At 41.7% G+C, this 20,277-nt stretch overlaps 1 protein-coding gene across 3 annotated transcripts in view; it reads right to left on the bottom strand.

Annotated features, from left to right (window-relative positions):
- The window catches only part of AGBL1 (AGBL carboxypeptidase 1), a 947,782-nt gene that overhangs the window by 859,984 nt on the left and 67,521 nt on the right, over positions 1 to 20,277 (bottom strand). For all 3 annotated transcript variants that reach the window (XM_065548375.1, XM_015453343.4, XM_015453344.4), the window contains exons 4-5: positions 12,277 to 12,408; positions 8,045 to 8,138 (exon numbers count right to left, since the gene is read on the bottom strand). In XM_065548375.1, coding sequence (XP_065404447.1) covers positions 8,045 to 8,138; positions 12,277 to 12,408 — 226 coding nt within the window. The remainder of the gene's footprint in view (positions 1 to 8,044; positions 8,139 to 12,276; positions 12,409 to 20,277) is intronic.

The raw sequence follows: 20,277 nt of genomic DNA, 5'->3' as shown, positions 1-20,277 counted from the left end.
CAATGTTGTGAGGAAGGTGTGATTTACAGGAAAATACAAATTTATTTGCATAAGTTCCTCACTGAGTCAGGCTGGGCTAGAAGATTAACTTCTATGACAAGTGAAAGTTCCTAAGAGCCTGCTTCTAGTCTCTAGAGGGAAAATTGAGGGAAATCTATGGAGAAGTGTGAGCAGTACAAGCTTCAGCAGATAAAGCTTCAGCAGATAAAGATGGAAATGCAATTTCTGTAGAGAACCCTCATCAGGGGAAAGTGGTGCATGTAACGCCTCCCCAGGATATGAAGGACCAAGGGAGGTTTGTTTTGTTTTGTTTTTGGAGGCCCGTCTGTGTAAGTTATTTGATCCATCCAATATCAACATATCAAGCACCCTTCTCACTGTCCAGCATGTCATCCTCAGGAATAAATACAGAACCAGCAATGGCAAAGATCTGCTCACCAGTCCAACACACCTCAACCAGGACAACCTACATGCATGATGAGTTCCTAAGCTCCTCCTCCTGAAGGAATCTGGTTCACCACCCAGGTGACAGGGTATTAGAGAACACCCCAAAGGGGAGAAACAAGGACTAAGCCCCCCTGGATGGCACTGCCAGACCAAGCCCTTCTCAAGCACCAAAAGAATACTTGAGATATTTCAAGGAAGACTCTCCAAAGTATAGGGTCACCTGAGGCCCAGAGCCCAAAGCAGAGGCCCTGTCTGCTCAGCTCTGGGCATTTCTGAGAAAGGCATTATAAAGACATTTCCACAGGATAGGGAGCTGGTCATTTCAGAAGCCCAAGACTGGGTCAGAATGCAAGGCCTTCCTCCCACACTACGTCATTCTTGTTGGCACAGGCTGTCAGCAACTTGAGGTCCCCAAGCAACATTTCTCCAGCACTTAACATTGAGACAGGCACATAGAATGTTGTCAAATAAAAGTCCTAATTCAAGGCATGTTTGTTTTGTAATATGCGGAAAAGTGTCTTGGAGTAATAAATGGTGCCTTGAAGTTAGGGTAGAAGGCTTGGTTCGGCCTCTCTGGGTTTCAGTGACCTCATTTTAAGATGAAGGAGATGATAAGAAGGTCCCTTAAGACCTTCAAACTTTAGATCCTACTACTTGAATGTCTATGGCTTGCCCTAATCTGGAAGAACTCAGTGGCTTCTTAAGAAGATGACAGGGCTTTAACCCTATAAATCTAGTTGCCAAGGCTTAATTCATGTAGGAAACTATTCATTCCCCATCAGCTACATGCTTGAAGTCAGGTTGCAGATGCAATAATCACTCTGTTAGTAAGTTGAGCTCATGGTGCACGCCCCCAATATCAGCGCTTGTGAGGCTGGGGTGGAATTTTTTTGCTCCTGTTCCAAGGTATTTGAATTAGAGTGCTCTGGAGACAAGGAACAAACAGGAAGTGCTGAGACATAGAGTGAAGCCCCACTGTGAGACCATGCCCTGGAGACCACAGACTCTAATGTTTAATGTAGAGTCACAAAGCCCTCAGGTGGGGCTGGGAGGGAATGAAAACCCAGGGGGAATTTAGTAACTATTTTAAGAAGCAGAAAAAATCACTGTTTCTTGTAACTTGGATTCCCATTGCCTCAGTGAAAAGTAACTGAGTCACCCAATCACTCATGATCTCATGGAATCCATTAGCTCTAGCTGAGTCTCACTCATCTATCAGCTACTATGATCAGATAAAGTGGAATGGTGTGATGGTTGGAGAAAGCCCAGAAGACCTGGCTTTGGGCAAAGGCAGTGAGTGATTTGGGGGCAGGGAGAGGAGAAGCAGGATATTTTTTCTAGCTCATAAATTGAAGATGAAATCACCAGAAAGGGCTGCCAATAAAGCAATGCCCAGTAATCCTGCACTCAGGCAGAATTCTAAGGCCAGGGAGGCCCTGGAAGATTGGTCCTTTGAAGGGAGAATATCACCTAACACTATTCCAAGCACAAGGAGTTACTAGGACAGCCAACAGGAGACTAAGGTGAAGAATTTGCTTATGAAGCTGGCTTGAAGACCAAACATATCCATCTCCTCCCGTTGCCAAGGTGTTTAAGCCCAGGTACTCTGACCTCCACAATCTCATAGCATGAGACTGACCCTGAAGGTGAAGAGATGTATCATAGCATGACCTTCCTGCTGAAAACCTGGGAGGGCATTAAGAAGGTGGGGATATTAAAGATGTTATCCTCTGTGAGGGTGAGACCAGTGTGGTCTTGAGCAACACACTTCCTGACTTCCTGTGTCCTTGGGGTAGCTCCAGAGAAAGTGAAGGTGAGGGGTGAGGGAGCCATCCCAGCCTATGGGCAGCCCCGAGTCCTCTTTCTCGAAGTGTGGAGCAATGGTCAGAGAATACAATGGGCTTCAAGACCTGGCCTCTGCTAGGAAGATCCAACCCATTTCCAATTGCCTATGATATTTATGAAGCAAGGCAAGCCAGCAGAGTCTAAAATCCTAGGAGACACACTGATGATAACATCTGATAACCCAGCTTCAAAGGTTAGGTTCAATATTACACTGTGAGAATACAACAGGATCAGAGGGGATGTGGCTGCGCTTTGGAAAAGGTCAAGTGCGTGGCCAGTGGAAGTGGTCCTTATCATTATCAAAACCCTCAGGCCTGTCCTGGGAATGAGAGCACAAAGGGACAGCCTCCAGAAGAAAGTGTTGAGACGTGGAGTAATCAGAAGCTTTCCTAAGGTCACAAGATGAGTCAGTTGCAGACAAGTCATCTGTCTTTGCCTCAATAAATTTCCCTACTTAGTGAGTCTGGACAGCTCAAAGACAGCTTTAGTGCAGATAAACAAGCTTGTCCACAGTGGAACAAACGAGCAAGAGGTAGCACACTCTGGCCCAGTGTCATTTCCTCCTCCCTACTTCTATAAAAAGCACCCCCAGAAATGTTTAAGCCCCAGCTGAGTTCACTAACAGACCAAACACTGGAAGCCTATTTCAAATAGATGGCAAAGTTTTAATGTGAATGCTGTCCCCACACGCCCCTCCAATTCAGATCTTTCCCTTCCCCAATCTCTGTCGGTTCCCCCAGACAACTCTAAATAATAGAAAAGACTCTGAACTTTTTTCTTCCCTCCAGTGAGAGTAACTCTGCTCCCTTTCAAGCCAGTGGCTGCTGCTTCGCAGTCTCTCAGAGTGAGTTCTCTCCCAGAAGTCACCTCACTCTCTCATGCAGTAGAGCCCTTGGGAGGTGTGCCAACTGATGTTTCACACATGTTTGGATGGGGCAGAACCCCGCATGTGCAGCCAGCCTGCAGTCGGGGGAAAAAGGTAACAAATATGAAGTGCCTAGCATAGCACCTACTCAGTACATTCAGGCTTTCATTCATTACTACATAGGGAATTCACCAATAATTTTTCTATTAAAGTATTTCTTTTCAATTTTAATTTTATTCATTTTTTTTTGAGACAGAATCTCACTCTATCTCACAGGCTGGAGTGCAGTGGCACGATCTTAGCTCACTGTAACCTCTACCTCCTGGGTTCAAGTGATTCTCCTGCCTCAACCTCCCAAGTAGCTGGGATTACAGGCGCCCACCACCATGCCCAGCTAATTTTTGGATTTTTAGTAGAGATAAGGTTTCATCACATTGGCCAGGCCAGTCTCAAACTCCTGACCTTAGGTGATACACCCACCTCAGCCTCCCAAAGTGTGGGGATTACGGGCATGAGCCTGTAATTTATTTATTTATTTATTTATTTATTTATTTATAAGACAGGATCTCAATTTGTCCCCCAGGCTGGTGTGCAGTGGCATAGTCATGACTCACTGTAGCCCCAAACTCCTGGGCTCAAGCAATTCTCCCAACTCAGCCTCCTGAGTAGCTAGGACTACAGGTGTGCACCACCACACCCAACTAATTTCTTATAGAGACAAGGTCTACCTATGTTGCCCAGGTTGGTCTCAAACTCCTGGCCTCAAGTGATCCTCCCGCCTTGACCTCCCAAAGCACTAGGATTACAGACATGAGCCACCATGCTCGGTCTCGTTTGAATTTAATTAAGAGCCTATTATCATCTAGGCACTGGGCTAGGAGGAATGGAAAATAACAAGATACATATAATTTGATTTCTACTTTAGGAAATATAGAATTTAGAGAGGAGAAAAGACACCCAGGCCAACATAGTACAGGGTTCAATAGAATGCACGTCCAAAGGTTGAGGAGAATAGATTCCTTTTCTCTGGTGAAATGGAGCAGGTGGCATCCAGTGAAGTCTGGAGACTGGGTAGGACTTCTACCACTGCACAAGGCAGCATGGCATTCCAGAGGAAGGGAGAGACGTGGGGAAGAAGAGGGAATACCACACTCAGGGATAGTTGGCTGGAAAGAGAGATGAGAGCAGGGATGAGAAACCAGTCTGGAAAGGGAAGCTGAGGCAAATTTCTGATGGCTTTGAAGTGAAGGGAGACCAACTAGAGGGCTATCGTAGCAGTCTAAGTCTGACCATAACTGCTCCCACTAGCATGGGACTCATGAGGAGCCAAAGGAAGGAAGTAGGCACAAGTCGACACAAGTGTGTGCAGCATGGGGGGGTATTTGGGAAGTGGAGGAGGCCTGAAATAGCTGCCTGCCTTGGGGCGAGGGCTGGCACAAGGCCACAGAGGGTTAGTGACATTGCTCTTCATGTCCCTTCTCTCTAGCAGGTATGTGGTTGGAGCTTCTGTTGTAAATCTTGCCCTGCGTACTATCTGGAGACAGGGCTTCATTGGAGGACAGCTGCACATCTAATTTTAGGTTCATGCTAGAGAAGTAGGGCAGGTTTAATCTCCACAGGAGGGAGGAGTCATCGTGACACAACACTGGGCATCTGCTCCCACAAAGACATCCCGGAATAACTCTCCCATAGCATGCTAGCATTTGGAGGATGATACGTAGTAGAGCTATCCATGTCCCTTGACATGCTATTTCATCCCCTCCCTGCAAGACCCCCCTCGAGCCCACAGGTTCTGTCATCCAAATGGCTTGAGTAGAATTCATCTGGGTATGTCTTAGTTACCATTCGTAGGATCGAGTTTGTGAAAGATGGAAATTGGCAGGAAGTTCTCATCTCCAGACTCTTCCCTAGCTTCTGCTGTCTGATCTGCAGCAGACAACCAGATATCCCACAGTATTTGTACTAATAATGATTAACAATGTCATAGCATGTCAAAGCGCACAATGTCTTTACACATTATTTTTTATTGCCCATGATAAACCTAGGAGGTAAGACTTGACATTCATGCTTTAAGAATGTCAAAGTTTAGTTAAGAAAAGTTAAATGACTTGCCAAGGAATCTGGTACAAGGAGGCTTACAGAGCAGGTCTTCCAATTTCATTACCTTTGTTCTTATCTTGCTGTTGATGAGTAAGGATAAGATAGAAAACAAGGTAACTTTGGGAAAGAATTCAAAAGCAGAGGGAATAGATATTTAAAACTGCTCTATCATTAAGCAAATTGTTCCACGGGTATAAGCCATTTAGATGGAAAAGAAATTTAAGCAAACTTTAACTACATATGATTGTCTTACATATGATGGTTGTAGAAATAAAATGCTGGCAATAGACTGTGTAAGATACGCCAGTGGTGGCTTAAGAGCTGAGGCTCATCTGTTAGACAGGGTTTAAATCCCAGCTCTCTCACCTAAAACTCAGCATGTTACTTAACTTCTTTCAGTTTCAATTTATTTTCCAGTAAAATTGGGGGCAATAATAGCACCTGTCTTGCAGAGCAGATGAGAGGCTCAAAGGAGGTAATGCATGCTCAGAGCTTAGCACAGTGCAGGGCACCTAATAAACACCATGCCAATGACAGCTGTATTGTAACGGTTGGTGGAAAAGCCTCTTTCCTACAGAGGTTTGGTTTTAATATGGCATTTGACTGAAGAAGGGGAACCACTTTGCCCCAAATTTACAAAACAAACCAGACATGTAGAAATATGTCTGGGGTCCCTGGAAGGCTCCTTTTGTTATTGGAAGCACCCTACTCCCACTCCATTAATCCCTGGTGTTACCTTCCCACTTGCCTCTGGCACTTTGATCAGATCTGTGCCTGAATTCAACTCCCTTTGCAGGAGGAAAAGAAAGCATTAAAAATGGCAACTAGCATGAGTCTCTGAGGAGGAGGTTTCTGTGCTTTGTTGATTTCTCGCCCCTACCCCACAAGCTTGGCCTGAATGAGGAAGACAATAAAAGCTCTGAGCACCCCAGAAAGGAGAGACCTAGTGCCTTGATACCCATGGTTATATGGGATGAGCTTCCTAGGGGAGCCTTCCAAACAACATGGTACCCAAGTGGCAAAGAGGAGAAGACTGAGACCCGTATGTGGATGAGCCCAGCAGACATCACAGAGATTTTCACATAATCTGAAGGAAGAAACCAGATATTCCTGACCTTCTGAAAAGCTGAATTATGACAGCATCAGATTAGAAGAAGCCTTGTGAATAGGGCAGAAAGATAAAGTTCATAGATTGGTAACCAAAGAACATGTTGAGATTGCAGATGTCAGCAGCAAAGGCCTGCACAGAATGATAAAAATGAGACATATCCAACTCATATATATGTCCAAATGGACATGAGATGATTGAGGACAGTCTGTGTTTTTCCATCAACACCCCGGCACTGCCATGGCTTCTTAGAACTCAGATATACCTCAGGAAGCGGCGGGAGAAGAGTGAAATCCCTGGATGAACCAAAGAATCACTAATTTGAGTTAGATTCCTGAAAAGACACTGGTTTATATTTCTTGTTATCTGGCATAAATGTAAATTTAAAACAGAGTGAAGTATAATTATAGAAAATAAATTTTTTGGTCCCTGAGTTTTTTATTTTGAAGTTTTTTACCTACTAGATGAGGGTTCTTAGTAGAATTTAATTGAATTTCACTTTGCAATAAATTCACACCCTAGAGAAGATGCTTCCAAAATGAGAGACATAGAACACTGACCCCCCCTCCTTCCCCTAAAAAAAGTGATCTCAAAAAAAAGAAAAAAAGACAGTTCCCCGACTAAATCAATTTTGGATCAGGGTATACTAAATAACAGATATTCTCAATATGTGTTGGCTTTACAAAGACTCTGAGAAGTCTTACAGTAAAGAAACCAGTATTCAATCCAGTATTTCTCAACTTATTGGATGAGATTTTTTTTTCACTGAGATATAATGTATTTCACTCTAGGAAATGCTTGGTGTAGAGAGCTGCAGGTGAGAATGGATGATAATGGCATAACTGTAGTGACCCAAGAGAAAAATAATCAGGTGGAACATGAGCCTAAGATTGATGCTAGGATGCAGAAAATATCATGGTTGGGCATGGAAATGTTACTCGCCAAATGACCCCATCTATCTTGGAAATTGGCTGAATTTCTTCTAATATTCTTTCAAGGTCCTCGCTGAGTCACTCCCATAAATGATGGATCTTAATGGTCCCGAATATCTCTAAAGCCTTCATGTCTAACCATCTCCCTTTTTAACTTGATGATTCACTCCACTCCAGCAAGCAGAGGCAGGGAGAACAGGCTGAGTTTCATTTTCCAATCATAAAAATACATCTGAAGACTAGCACATGACCATGATGGACTATTATAAGGCCCAGAACTCATGCCAGAAGTTTAACTGGCTGTCTCTTTAGAGACCCTGTCATTTCTGAAATGTCTTTTGAGGATTATATTTATTTATGGTAGAGTTGCTATGAGTAAAATGTATATACCTGAGGGCTTCAGGCAAAAATAACATGAGGTTTTGAGTCTGAAAGATCTGGATTCAAATCTCAACTCTACTATTTCCTAGCACGGTGACCTTGGATAAGGCTCTCGACACATTTTAACCTCCTCGTCTGAGAAAGAGAATAATAATATACCCATTCAGGGTTATCATGAGAATTAGAGGAAATGACTCATGGGTGTGGAGGGATGTAAGCTGGGAAGGGATAAAGACATGGTACCATATTTCCAAGGGAGAAATGATCACTAAACTGAGCTGGAAACATCATGAAAATATATGTGGGGCAATCTCCATCTCTCCGTCTGTTACAAAAAGGGCAGAAGTATTACATAGCACTCTGTACCTGATTGTTTGGGTGCGCTTTTGGGTATAAGGAGTAATAACCTTGAAAAGCAGTTCCATGGCTCCGTTAATTCCCAGCATGGCTCCCATGGAGACTAAGAAAGACAAAAGCACAGTAGTTATGGTCACAAGTGGATGAGTTAAGGCTCAATACCTCCTTTAAATCTTTAAGGGGCAACCTGATAAACAAGATAGCTCCCTTTCTTTTCTACCCTGGTTGCACGTTCCTCTACAATTTCATACTCGGGTCTCCCACATGACTAAGGTAATGACTTGACTATGCCCCAACTAGAATGTCAATGAAGAATCAGTTCTTCCTGCCCAGCAGTAACTAGACTGGGAAATTTTTGCCTTTTTGGCCAACTGGGTGGTTATAAAAACATTGCCATAGATCTGAATGATAGAAAGAAACTCAAAAGAGGTATCTGGTTAGATAAATACAACTTTTGGATGTTACTCTTGTCTCCAAGGATGCCCCAGCTTCTCTCCAATATTCCCAGGACCCTACTCCACTTAGATCACTTTAGGTAGAGCTCTGCTCATGTCAAAAAATAAGGAGTCCACAGGACACAAAATAGAGCCAGTAAGCAGGAGGACAAAATTTTCAGTGGTACAAGGAAAGAGGGTTATCTTTTAAGGTGTGACTCTTGTCTGTCTTTCCTCCATTGGACTTGTGTTTTTAAGACAAAGGCCTATGAATGCCTCGTGTTTTAGGCTAGCCTTGATCTGAGAAAAGTAGGAACAAGAAATCTTAGAGAAGCAAAGAGAGGGAAACAAGAGTGGCTGACACTGAATTGCTCCAACCCTCAGGAAAGGGAGCTAAATGGAAATCTGAAGACTCCTCATCCCACTACAGTCTTTCAGATAGGGACTGCGACTGATGTCTTTGCTATTGCAGAGTGCATGTTCCTGGAACATCCACTCTGCATATGTCCCTTCTGAGGCTAGTACATGAAGTAATTGCCTGGATCAAAATTCAGAGATTTGGCATCCTAGTCTGGTCCATCAATCTTCCACTCTTGTGGCTACTCACTCAGCTCTTGCTTCCGAATTGGGAAAACATACTAGAGAAAACTCTTGGCAAGTAATTCAAAAAAACTCTGGTATTGAGTAAGGGAAGAGTTAATTTTAAAAGCACTGATTCTAACATGGAAGATTTTAGGCTTGAAATTGGAAGAAGATAACAATAAGAAATCCTCACTGAGTTCACCTTTGTGGGTGCCTGTCCGAGGTTAGAGCTCTGGCAGCTCTGTAAACGTCCTCATTGGCCATCTGAGAACTTCTGAAGGGTTCATTGGCTCTCACAGACTCATTAGGGTTCCAGCCAACTCCTTCTGAAGATAGGAGCTGTTTAGAAAGCTTTGCTGGAACATTCAACAGTGGCTAATAATTCATGGAAAAGATAGTAATCTACAGGCTTCTTGAACTCTGCTCGCCTCTCATCAGTAAAGTCAATGTATAGAGAGTAACAGTATAATTTTTTAAAATACCTTATGGAACAGTGAGTTGGTATAATCAACAAAGGCTTAGAAGATGAATCAGATAGCCACCTCCTCATACCCACAGGAAAATCCCAGGACTTATCAGAACTCCAGCTGAAGGAATTTTTCTACATCTCCATAACCATTATATTTAAGGAAGGCAAGTTTTTCAGCCTATTTATGCTTTAGGAAACCAGGAAATGCTTCACATTTCAGTCTGCTGGCACACTACAAACATGGGGGGCACATCTTCTGTCTATTCGTTAATGAGAGTTGTCCTTTATACAAAGCCACAGTTCCTCTTTTCCTTTATTAGAGTTGGGTGTATATAAATCTACTCAGCCTTTCCCCAGTGCTCTCTGGTTTTCAGGTCAATATATGGGAGATGGGTGAGTAGAGGCTCCATCTGTGAACAAGGATTCAAGCGTCTATCCCGTTATTCCCCCAGAAAGACTTTCTTTTTATGAGTCCTCCATGTTTATTAAGAGAATTTACCAACGAAAATCAAGTTATTGTGGCCGGGCACAGTGGCTCACACCTGTAATCCCAGCACTTTGGGAGGCTGAGGTGGGTGGATCACCTGAGGTCAGGAGTTCAAGACCAGCGTGGCTCTGTCTTTACTAAAATTACAAAAATTAGCCAAGTGTAGTAGTGAACACCTGTAATCCCAGCTACTCAGGAGGCTATAAGGCACAAGAATCATTTGCACCCAGGAGACAGGCTGCAGTGAGCCGAGATCGTGCCACTACATTCCAGCTTGGACAACAGAGTGAGACTGTCTCAAAAAAAAAAAAAAAAAAGAAACAAAGGAAAAAAAAAATCAGGCATTTTAGTCATTCTTGGGGTAATTAGAAATAAAAAGTCACCTATTAACTCCCCATATCTGTACTCATTCTACTACTTCAAAAATGAGGCCATTAAGGTGGGCCCTAGTCTAATGTGGACTTATGTCCTTATAAAAAGGGGGAATTTGAACACACAAAGAAACATCAAGGATGCCCAAGCACAGAAGAAAGACCATGTGAGGACACAGGGAGCAGACGGTCATCTGGAAGCCAAAGAGAGGGGCCAGTAGAAACCAAACCTGCCGACATCTTAAGCTCCAATTTGTAGCCTTCAAAAATGTGAGAAAAAAAGCACACGGTAGCTCACGCCTGTGACCCCAGTACTTTGGGAGGCCGAGGTGGGCGGATCACCTGAGATTAGGAGTTCAACACCAGCCTGACCAACATGGTGAAACCCTGTCTCTACTGAAATACAAAAACTAGCCAGCCATGATGGCAGCTCCCTGCGATCCCAGCTACCCGGGAGGCTGAGACAAGAGAATTACCTGAACCTGGGAGGTAGAGATTGCAGTGAGCCAAGGTCACACCAGTGCCTGGGCAACAGAGTGAGACCTCATCTCAAAAAAAAAAAAAGTGAGAAAATACATTTCTTTTGTTTAAGTCACATAGACTGTGGTATTTTGTTAAGGCATTAAGGCAGCCCTAGCAGAGTAATAGTAATCATTATTACTACTATGATTTTGTAAAGGATGAAACTGAGATTCAACACGTTAAGTACTCATGCTTCATGACTCATAAGAAATAGAATCACAGTCAAACTCAGGTCTTTTTGGCTCTAAGCCCACGTTCTTTTCCCTATCGACTATATAACCTTAAATAACTGTCACTTTCATTTCATAGGAAGGGAACTCAGAAAGAAGAAATGAAAGTCTATGCTCATTACATATGAGATAGGAGATATAGGATCTAATGTATTAGTAAAAAGTTTCCATATGGAATAGAATTAACACGAGTTCTGGAGTTAGAAATTCCGCCCTCGTGACTTTTTATCTATATGAATTCAAGCAATTGCTTCACCTTTTTTTTTCTTTTTAAGACAAGGTCACCCAGGCTGGAGTGCAGGTGCATGATCACTGCTCACTGCAGCCTTGACTTCCTGAGTTCAAGTGATTCTCCTACCTCAGCCTTCCAAGTAGCTGGAACTATAGGCACATGCCACCACACCCAGATATTTTTTGTATTTTTAGTAGAGACCAAGCTGGTCTCAAACTCCTGGGCTCAAGCGATCTGCCCACCTCATCCTCCCAAAGTGCTGAGATTACAGGCGTGAGCCACCGTGCCTGGCCCTGCTTTGCTCTTTAAAGTTTCTCCTTCTAAGCTATAAAATTACGGGTCTAAATACAAAATTACTATGATAATTAGAAATAAATCAAATCAGGAGATAGCAAATAAGTATCAGCTGAGCTATGATGTTCCTAATAATTAGCTGGAGGACCCTGTTGAGAAGGATCACAGGTTTTTTTAAATCGTAAGGGATGTTGTAATCAATGAGCAATTTCAGGAATATGGTAGGGAGATCTGTGATGTGAGAGTCATTCTACCCAGATACAACACTTCAGTGTGACAAGGACTAAATAAAGTCTGCCCTTCTCCTGTCATATCTTTTTTACCTTGTAGTACTCATAGAAAAGCCTAGAATGCTGTAATGTGTGACTGTCAAGAAGAAACAATATTGAAGTCCATCTCTAGGAGCAGACTCAAGAGCTCTACCTGGCTAAGGATAAAATGAAGAAATAACTTCTCACCTTCACAGCCTCTGGATTGTCAGCCTCCTTTATTTATCTGGCTGGGACCATCATGTGAATCTCTCACCCATGCTTTTCTTCCAAGCAGACCCTCACGCAGTTTCCATGTGTCCCAGCCCTGGTTTGGAAGCCATCCCCGAGAGCCACAATAGAGTCACTTACCACTGGAGGCAAACACACGCAGAGCCCAGAGACAGTGAAGGAGGTTCTGGTCATGGGATAAGTTCTTCCTGGCCAGAATCAATGTCACATCAAGTGCTTCCAATTCCAGGGCCTTCCGTCCAATCTTTTTATCTAAGAACACAAATCAATCTATCTTAGCTGCACTTCACATTGATTCTGGATTGTACAATGTGTGGAGTGGAGGAAGGGGAAGATGGTGAAGGAGGAGGATAATCATAGCCAAAGACATTTTTCAAACCTAGTGACAAATGCTGCTAAATATGTCCCCACTAGAACCAAATGAATCAAAAGAGCTAATTCAGGCTACACATATTTACATGGAAGCTTGCGGGTTGAATAACTCTCAAGCCCCTATATTTAGGTTGTCCTCATACATTAACCACAGTTCAAATGGGAATAAAGTTTTTTCTTTAAGACAATTCTAGAATTGAGAGTATTTAATATTAATATAATTCTTGATATAACATTCAAATGTAATGTGTCAACTTGTATTGGATCTTGCTTTGAATATGTCTATAAAAGACAGTTGGGAACATTTGGAGAAATTGGAATGAATATAAATTATGCATGTATTTTTAATTTTATTAGGTTTGTAATAATGGTATTGTGATTATGTAGGGAAATGTCTCTTTTCAAAGAAATGCACTTGAAAGGATTTAGGAAGAAAATGCTACCTGCAATTTCTCTTAAAATATTTCAGATAAAAATAAATAGGTGAAGAAAATATGGCAAAATGTTAACAATGGTTAGAACTAAGTTTTATGTATATAAGAGGCCATCTTTCTATATGAGAGAAAGTTTTCATAATAAAAAGTCAAAACACATTTTTAAGAAAATAAAATTTTCCCCTCTAATATTTCTTTGTTTCATTTTTATAATACTTTAATTTCTAGGGTACATGTGCACAACGTGCAGGTTTGTTACATATGTATACGTGTACCGTGCTGGTTTGCTGCACCCATCAACCTGTCATTTACATTAGGTATTTCTCCTAATGCTATCCCTCCCCCAGTCTTCCACCCCTTGACAGGCCCTGGTGTGTGATGTTCCTTGCCCTGTGTCCAAGTGATCTCATGGTTCAATTCCCACCTATAAGTGAGAACATGCGGTGTTTGGTTTTCTGTCCTTGTGACAACTTGATAAGAATGATGGTCTCCAGCTTCATCCATGTCCCTGCAAAGGATACGAACTCATCCTTTGTTATGGTTACATAGTAGTCCATGGTATATACGTGCCACATTTTCTTAATCCAGTCTATCATTGATGGACATTTGGGTTGGTTCCAAGTCTTTGCTGCTGTGAATAGTGCTGCAACAAACATACGTGTGCATGTGTCTTTGTAGTAGCATGATTTATAATCCTTTGGGTATATACTCAGTAATGGGATTGCTGGGTCAAATGGTAATTGTAGTTCTAGATCCTTGAGGAATCACCACACTGTCTTCCACAATGGTTGAACTAATTTACACTCCCACCAACAGTGTAAAAGCATTCCTATTTCTCCACATCTTCTCCAGCATCTGTTATTTCCTGACTTTTTAATGATCACCATTCTAACTGGTGTGAGATGGTATCTCATTGTGGTTTTGGTTTGCATTTCTCTGATGACCAGTGATGATGAACATTTATTTGCATGTCTGCTGGCTGCATAAAGGTCTTCTTTGGAGAAGTGTCTGTTCATATCCTTTGCCCACTTTTTGATGGGGTTGTTTTTTTCTTGTGAATTTGTTTGAGTTCTTTGCAGATTCTGGATTAGCCCTTTGTCAAATGGGTAGATTGCAAAATTTTTCTCCCATTCTGTAGGCTGCCTGTTCACTCTGATGTTAGTTTCTTTTGCTGTGCAGAAGCTCTTTAGTTTAATTAGATCTCATTTGTCTATTTTGTTTTTTGTTGCCATTGCTTTTGGTGTTTTAGTCATGAAGTCATTGCCCAGGCCTATGTCCTGAATGGTACTGCCTAGGTTTTCTTTTTGGGTTTTTATGGTTTTAGGTCTAATATTTAAGTCTTTAATCCATCTTGAATTAATTTTTGTATAAGATATAAGGAAAGGATCCAGTTTCAGCTTTCTATATATGGCTAGCCAGTTATCCCAGCACCATTTATTAAATAGGAAATTCTTTCTCCATTTCTGGTTTTTGTCAAGTTTGTCAAAGATCAGATGATTGTAGATGTGTGGTTTTGGTACCAGTACCATGCTGTTTTTGTTATGGTAGACTTGTGATATAGTTTGAAGTCAGGTAGCTTGATGCCTCCAGCTTTGTTCTTTTTGGTTAGGATTGTCTTGGCAATGCAGGCTCTTTTTGGTTCCATATGAACTTTAGTTTTTTCCAATTCTGTGGAGAAAGTTATTGGTAGCTTGATGGGGATGGCAGTGTATCTATAAATTACTTTGGGCAGAATGGCCATTTTCACAATATTGATTCTTCCTATCCAGGAGCACGGAATGTTCTTTCATTTGTTTGTGTCCTCTTTTATTTCCTTGAGCAGTGGTTTGTAGTTCTCCTTGAAGAGGTCCTTCACATCCCTTGTAAGTTGGATTCCTAGGTATTTTATTCTCTTTGTAGCAATTGTGAATGGGAGTTCACTCATGATTTGGCTCTCTGTTTGTCTGTTAACGGTGTATAGGAATGCTTGTGATTTTTGCATGTTGATTTTGTATCCTGAGACTTTGCTGAAGTTGCTCATCAGCTTAAGGAGATTTTGGGCTGAGACGATGGGGTTTTCTCAATATAAAATCATGTCATCTGCAAACAGGGACAATTTGACTTCCTCATTCCCTAATTGAATACCCTTTCTTTCTTTCTCTTGCCTGATTGCCCTGGCCAGAACTTCCAACACTATGTTGAATAGGAGTGGTGAGCATGGGCATCCTTGTCTTGTGCCGGTTTTCAAAGGGAATGCTTCCAGTTTTTTTGCCCATTCAGTATGATATTGGCTGTGGGTTTGTTATAAATAGCTCTGATTATTTTGAGATAAGTTCCATCAGTACCTAGTTTATTGAGAGTTTTTAGCATGAAGGACTGTTGAATTTTGTCAAAGGCGTTTTCTGCAACTATTGAGATAATCATGTGGTTTTTGTCATTGGTTCTGTTTATGTGATGGATTACATTTATTGATTTGTGTATGTTGAACCAGCCTTGCATCCCAGGGATGAAGCCTATTTGATCATGGTGGATAAGCTTTTTGATGTGCTGCTGGATTTGATTTGCCAGTATTTCATTGAGGATTTTCACATCGATGTTCATAAGGGATATTGGTCTAAAATTCTTTTTGTTGTGCCAGGCTTTGGTATCAGGATGATTTGGGCCTGATAAAATGAGTTAGGGAGGATTCCCTCTTTTTCTATTCATTGGAATAGTTTCAGAAGGAATGGTACCAGCTCCCCTTTATATCTCTGTTAGAATTCGGCTGTGAATCCATCTGGTCCTGGACTCTTTTCGGTTGGTAGCCTATTAATTATTGCCTCAATTTCAGAGCCTGTTATTGGTCTATTCAGAGATTCAACTTCTTCCTGGTTTAGTCTTGGGAGGGTGTATGTGTCCAGGAATTTATCCATTTCTTCTAGATTTTCTCGTATATTTGCATAGAGGAGTTTATAGTATTCTCTGATGGTAGTTTGTATTTCTGTGGGATCTGTGGTGATATCCCCTTTATCATTTATTATTGCATCTATTTAATTCTTCTCTCTTTTCTTATTAGCCTTGCTAGTGGTCTATCAATTTTGTTGATCTTTTCAAAAAACTAGCTCCTGGATTCACTGATTTTTTGAAGGGATTTTTGTGTCTCTATCTCTTTCAGTTCTGCTCTGGTCTTAGTTATTTCTTGCTTTCTGCTAGCTTTTGAATTTATTTGCTCTTGCTTCTCTAGTTCTTTTCATTGTGATGTTAGGGTGTTTCTTTCCTGCTTTCTCTTGTGGCCATTTAGTGCTATAAATTTCCCTCTACACACTGCTTTAAATGTGTCCCAGAGATTCTGGTATGTTGTATCTTTGTTCTCATTGGTTTCAAAGAACATCTTTATTTCTGCCTTCATTTCATTATGTACCCAATAGTCATTCAGGAGCAGGTTGTTCACTTTCCACGTAGTTGTGCGGTTTTGAGTGAGTTTCTTAATCCTGAGTTCTAATTTGATTGCACTGTGGTCTGAGAGACAGTTTGTTGTGATTTCTGTCCTTTTACATTTGCTAAGGAGTGCTTTACTTCCAATTATGTGGTCAATTTGGGAATAAGTGTGACGTGGTGCTGAGAAGAATGTATATTCTGTTGATTTGGGGTGGAGAGTTCTGTAGACGTCTATTAGGTCTGCTTGGTGCAAAGCTGAGTTCAGGTCCTAGATATCTCTGTTAACCTTCTGTTTTGTTGATCTGTCTAATGTTGACAGTGGGATATTAAAGTCTCCCATTATTATTGTGTGGGAGTCTAAGTCTCTTTGTAGGTCTCTAAGGACTTGCTTTATGAATCTGGTTGTTCCTGTATTGGGTGCATATATATTTAGGATAGTTAGCTCTTGTTGAATTGATCCCTTTACCATTATGCAATGGCCTTCTTTGTCTCTGGTTTAAAGTCTGTTTTATCAGAGACTAGGACTGCAACCCCTGCTCTTTTTTTTTTTTTTTTTTTTTTTTTCGCTTTCCATTTGCTTGGTAGATCTTCCTCCATCCCTTTATTTTGAGCCTATGTGCATCTCTGCACATGAGATGGGTCTCCTGAATACAGCACATTGATGGGTCTTGACTCTTTATCCAATTTGCCAGTCTGTCTTTTAATTGGGGCATTTAGCCCATTTACATTTAAGGTTAATATTGTTATATGTAAATTTGATCCTCTCATTATGATGTTCGCTGGTTATTTTGCCCATTAATTGATGCAGTTTCTTCATAGCATTGATGGTCTTTACAATTTGGCATTTTTTTGCAGCGGCTAGTACCGGTTGTTCCTTTCCATGTTTAGTGCTTCCTTCAGGAGCTCTTGTAAGGCAGGCCTGGTGGTGACAAAATCTCTCAACATTTGCTTGTCTGTAAAGGATTTTATTTCTCCTTCACTTATGAAGCTTAGTTTAGCTGGATATGAAATTCTGGATTGAAAATTCTTTGCTTTAAGCATGCTGAATATTGGCCCCCACTCTCTTCTGGCTTGTAGGGTTTCTGCCAAGAGATCCGCTCTTAGTCTGATGGGCTTTCATTTGTGGATAACTCGACCTTTCTCTCTGGCTGCTCTTAACACTGTTTCCTTCATTTCAACCTTTGTGAATCTGACAATTATGTGTCTTGGGGTTGCTGTTCTCGAGGAGTATCTTTGTGGTGTTCTCTGTATTTCCTGAAGTTGAATATTGGCCTGCCTTGCTAGGCTGGGGAAGTTCTCCTGTACAATATCCTGCAGAGTGTTTTCCAACTTGGTTCCATTCTCCCCATCACTTTCAAGTACACCAATCAAATGTAGATTTGGACTTTTCACATAGTGCCATATTTCTTGGAGGCTTTGTTCATTTCTTTTTATTCTTTTTTTCTCTAACCTTGTCTTCTCACTTTATTTCATTAATTTGATCTTCAATCACTGATACCCTTTCTTCCACTTAATCAAATTGGCTATTGAAGCTTGTGCACACATCACAAAGTTCTTGTGCCATGATTTTCAGCTCCATGAGGTCATTTAAGGTCTTCTCTACACTGTTTATTCTAGTTAGCCATTCATCTAATCTTTTTTCAAGGTTTTTTAGCTTCTTTGCGATGGGTTCAAACATCCTCCTTTAGCTCAGAGAAGTTTGTTATTACCAACCATCTGAAGCCTACTCATCAAAGTTATTCTCCATCCAGCTTTGTTCCATTGCTGGTGAGGAGCTGTGATCCTTTGGAGAAGAGATACTCTGATTTTTAGAATTTTCAGCTTTTCTACTCTGGTTTCTTCCCATTTCTGTGGTTTTATCTACCTTTGATCTTTGATGTTGGTGATCTACAGATGGGGTTTTGGTGTAGATTCTTTTTGTTGATGTCGATGCTATTCCTTTCTGTTTGTTAGTTTTCCTTCTAACAGTCAGGTCCCTCAACTGCATGTCTGTTGGAGTTTGCTGGAGTTCCACTACAGACCCTGTTTGCTGGGTATCACCAAAGGAGGCTGCAGAACAACAAATATTGCAGAACAGCAAATATTGCTGCCTGATCATTCCTCTGGAAGCTTCATCCCAGAGGGACAGCTGCCTATATGAGGTGTCTGTTGGCCCCTACTGGGAGGTGTCTCCCAGTTAGGCTACATGAGGGTCAGCGACCCACTTGAGGAGGCAATCTGTCCATTCTCAGAGCTCAAACACCATGCTGGGAGAACCGCTGCTCTCTTCCGAGCTGTCAGACAGGGATGTTTAAGTCTGTAGAAATTGTCTGCTGCCTTTTGTTCAGCTATGCCCTGCCCACAGAAGTAGAGTCTAGAAGCAATAGCCTTGTTCAGCTGTGGTGGGCTCTGTCCAGTTCAAGCTTCCTGGCTTTGTTTACATACTCAAGTCTCAGCAATGGCAGACGCCCCTCCCCCAACCAGGCTGCTGCCTCACAGATTGATCTCAGACTCCTGCACTAGCAGTGAGCAAGCCTCTGTGGGCGTGGGACCTGCCAAGCCAGGCACAGGAGAGAATCACCTCGTCTGCAGGTTGCTAAGACCTTGGAAAAAGTGCAGTATTTAAGTGGGAGTGCCCCGTTTTTTCAGGTAGTCTGTCAGGGCTTCTCTCGCCTAGGAAAGGGAAATCCCCCAACCCCTTGTGCTTCTCAGGTGAGGTGACACCTCGCCCTCCTTCACCTCACCCTCTGTGGGCTTCACCCACTGTCCAACCAGTCCCGATGAGATGAACAAGGTACCTCAGTTAGAAATGCGGTAATCACCCATCTTCTGCATGGATAACACCGGGAGTTGCAGACTGGAGCTGTTCCTATTCAGCCATCTGGAGCTGTTCCTATTCGGCCATCTTGGAACGCCCCCCATTTCCTCTCTAATATTTCTAAATTACTGCTCCAAATAAACTGACACCTAGTGTTACAAATAAGTCCTCACTATTTTAATAATTAGAAAATAAGCATAGAAAAAGAAACACTTATTTTATGTTCCTTGTCCCCACTATGATACCAGTCAATGGGTGACGTCTAAATCATCATGTTTGTTTTTGCAAGAATACATCACTATCAGATTTATTGCAGGCAGAAATTAATAAAACAGAAAAAAATCCTAAACCTGGTTTACTGATACGTACCTCTGGACCAAAGGACAACAGCAAAGAGGTTGTAATTGAACCTACATAACCCATTCCCTTCATCAGAAAAGAGATATATCTATCCCATTCCTTCATGAGCAGCCAACCTCATTTCTGTTCTGTTCAGGTCAGCCCATGGCAACCTGAATGTCAATGTCAAGGACTATAACCCCTTGATGGCAGAAACTGTGGTGATGTAATCACTACAATAGTAATATCAAGGTGAATAACTTGGAAATCACTGGCCTGGTGTATCTCTCATGTCTCTCTTTCTCCTACAAAATCCATATGACCCTAGTTTGCCAGGGCCCTGAACCACATGATAAGCATGTGACATACAATACCTTGTTTAATCCTCACAGCACCCTAGAATTAAGTAGAGTCATCCCTCAGTATCCACGTGGGATTGGTTCCAGGATTCCCACGGATATCAAAATCCACAGATGCTCAAGTCCCTGATTTCAAATGGTGTAGTATTTGCATATAACCTACACACATCCTCAGACCTTACATCATCTCTAGATTACTATAATACTTAATCTAAGGTAAATGGTGTGTAAATAGTTGTTATACTGTATTGTTTAGGGAATAATGACAAGAAAAAAGTTTGTACATGTTTAGTACAGATACAATTTTTGAAAATATTTTCAATCCAATGTTAATTGAATCCATGAGTGCAGAACCCACAAAAATGGAGGGTCAACTGTACAGATAGCTCTATTTTATACATAAGGGCACAATGCTCAGAAAGTT

Source organism: Macaca fascicularis, chromosome 7 (genome assembly GCF_037993035.2).
Source record: "Macaca fascicularis isolate 582-1 chromosome 7, T2T-MFA8v1.1".
NCBI classification, from domain to species: domain Eukaryota; kingdom Metazoa; phylum Chordata; class Mammalia; order Primates; family Cercopithecidae; genus Macaca; species Macaca fascicularis.
Note: the sequence above shows the minus strand (reverse complement) of the source record. Positions and strands in the feature narration are given on the sequence as shown.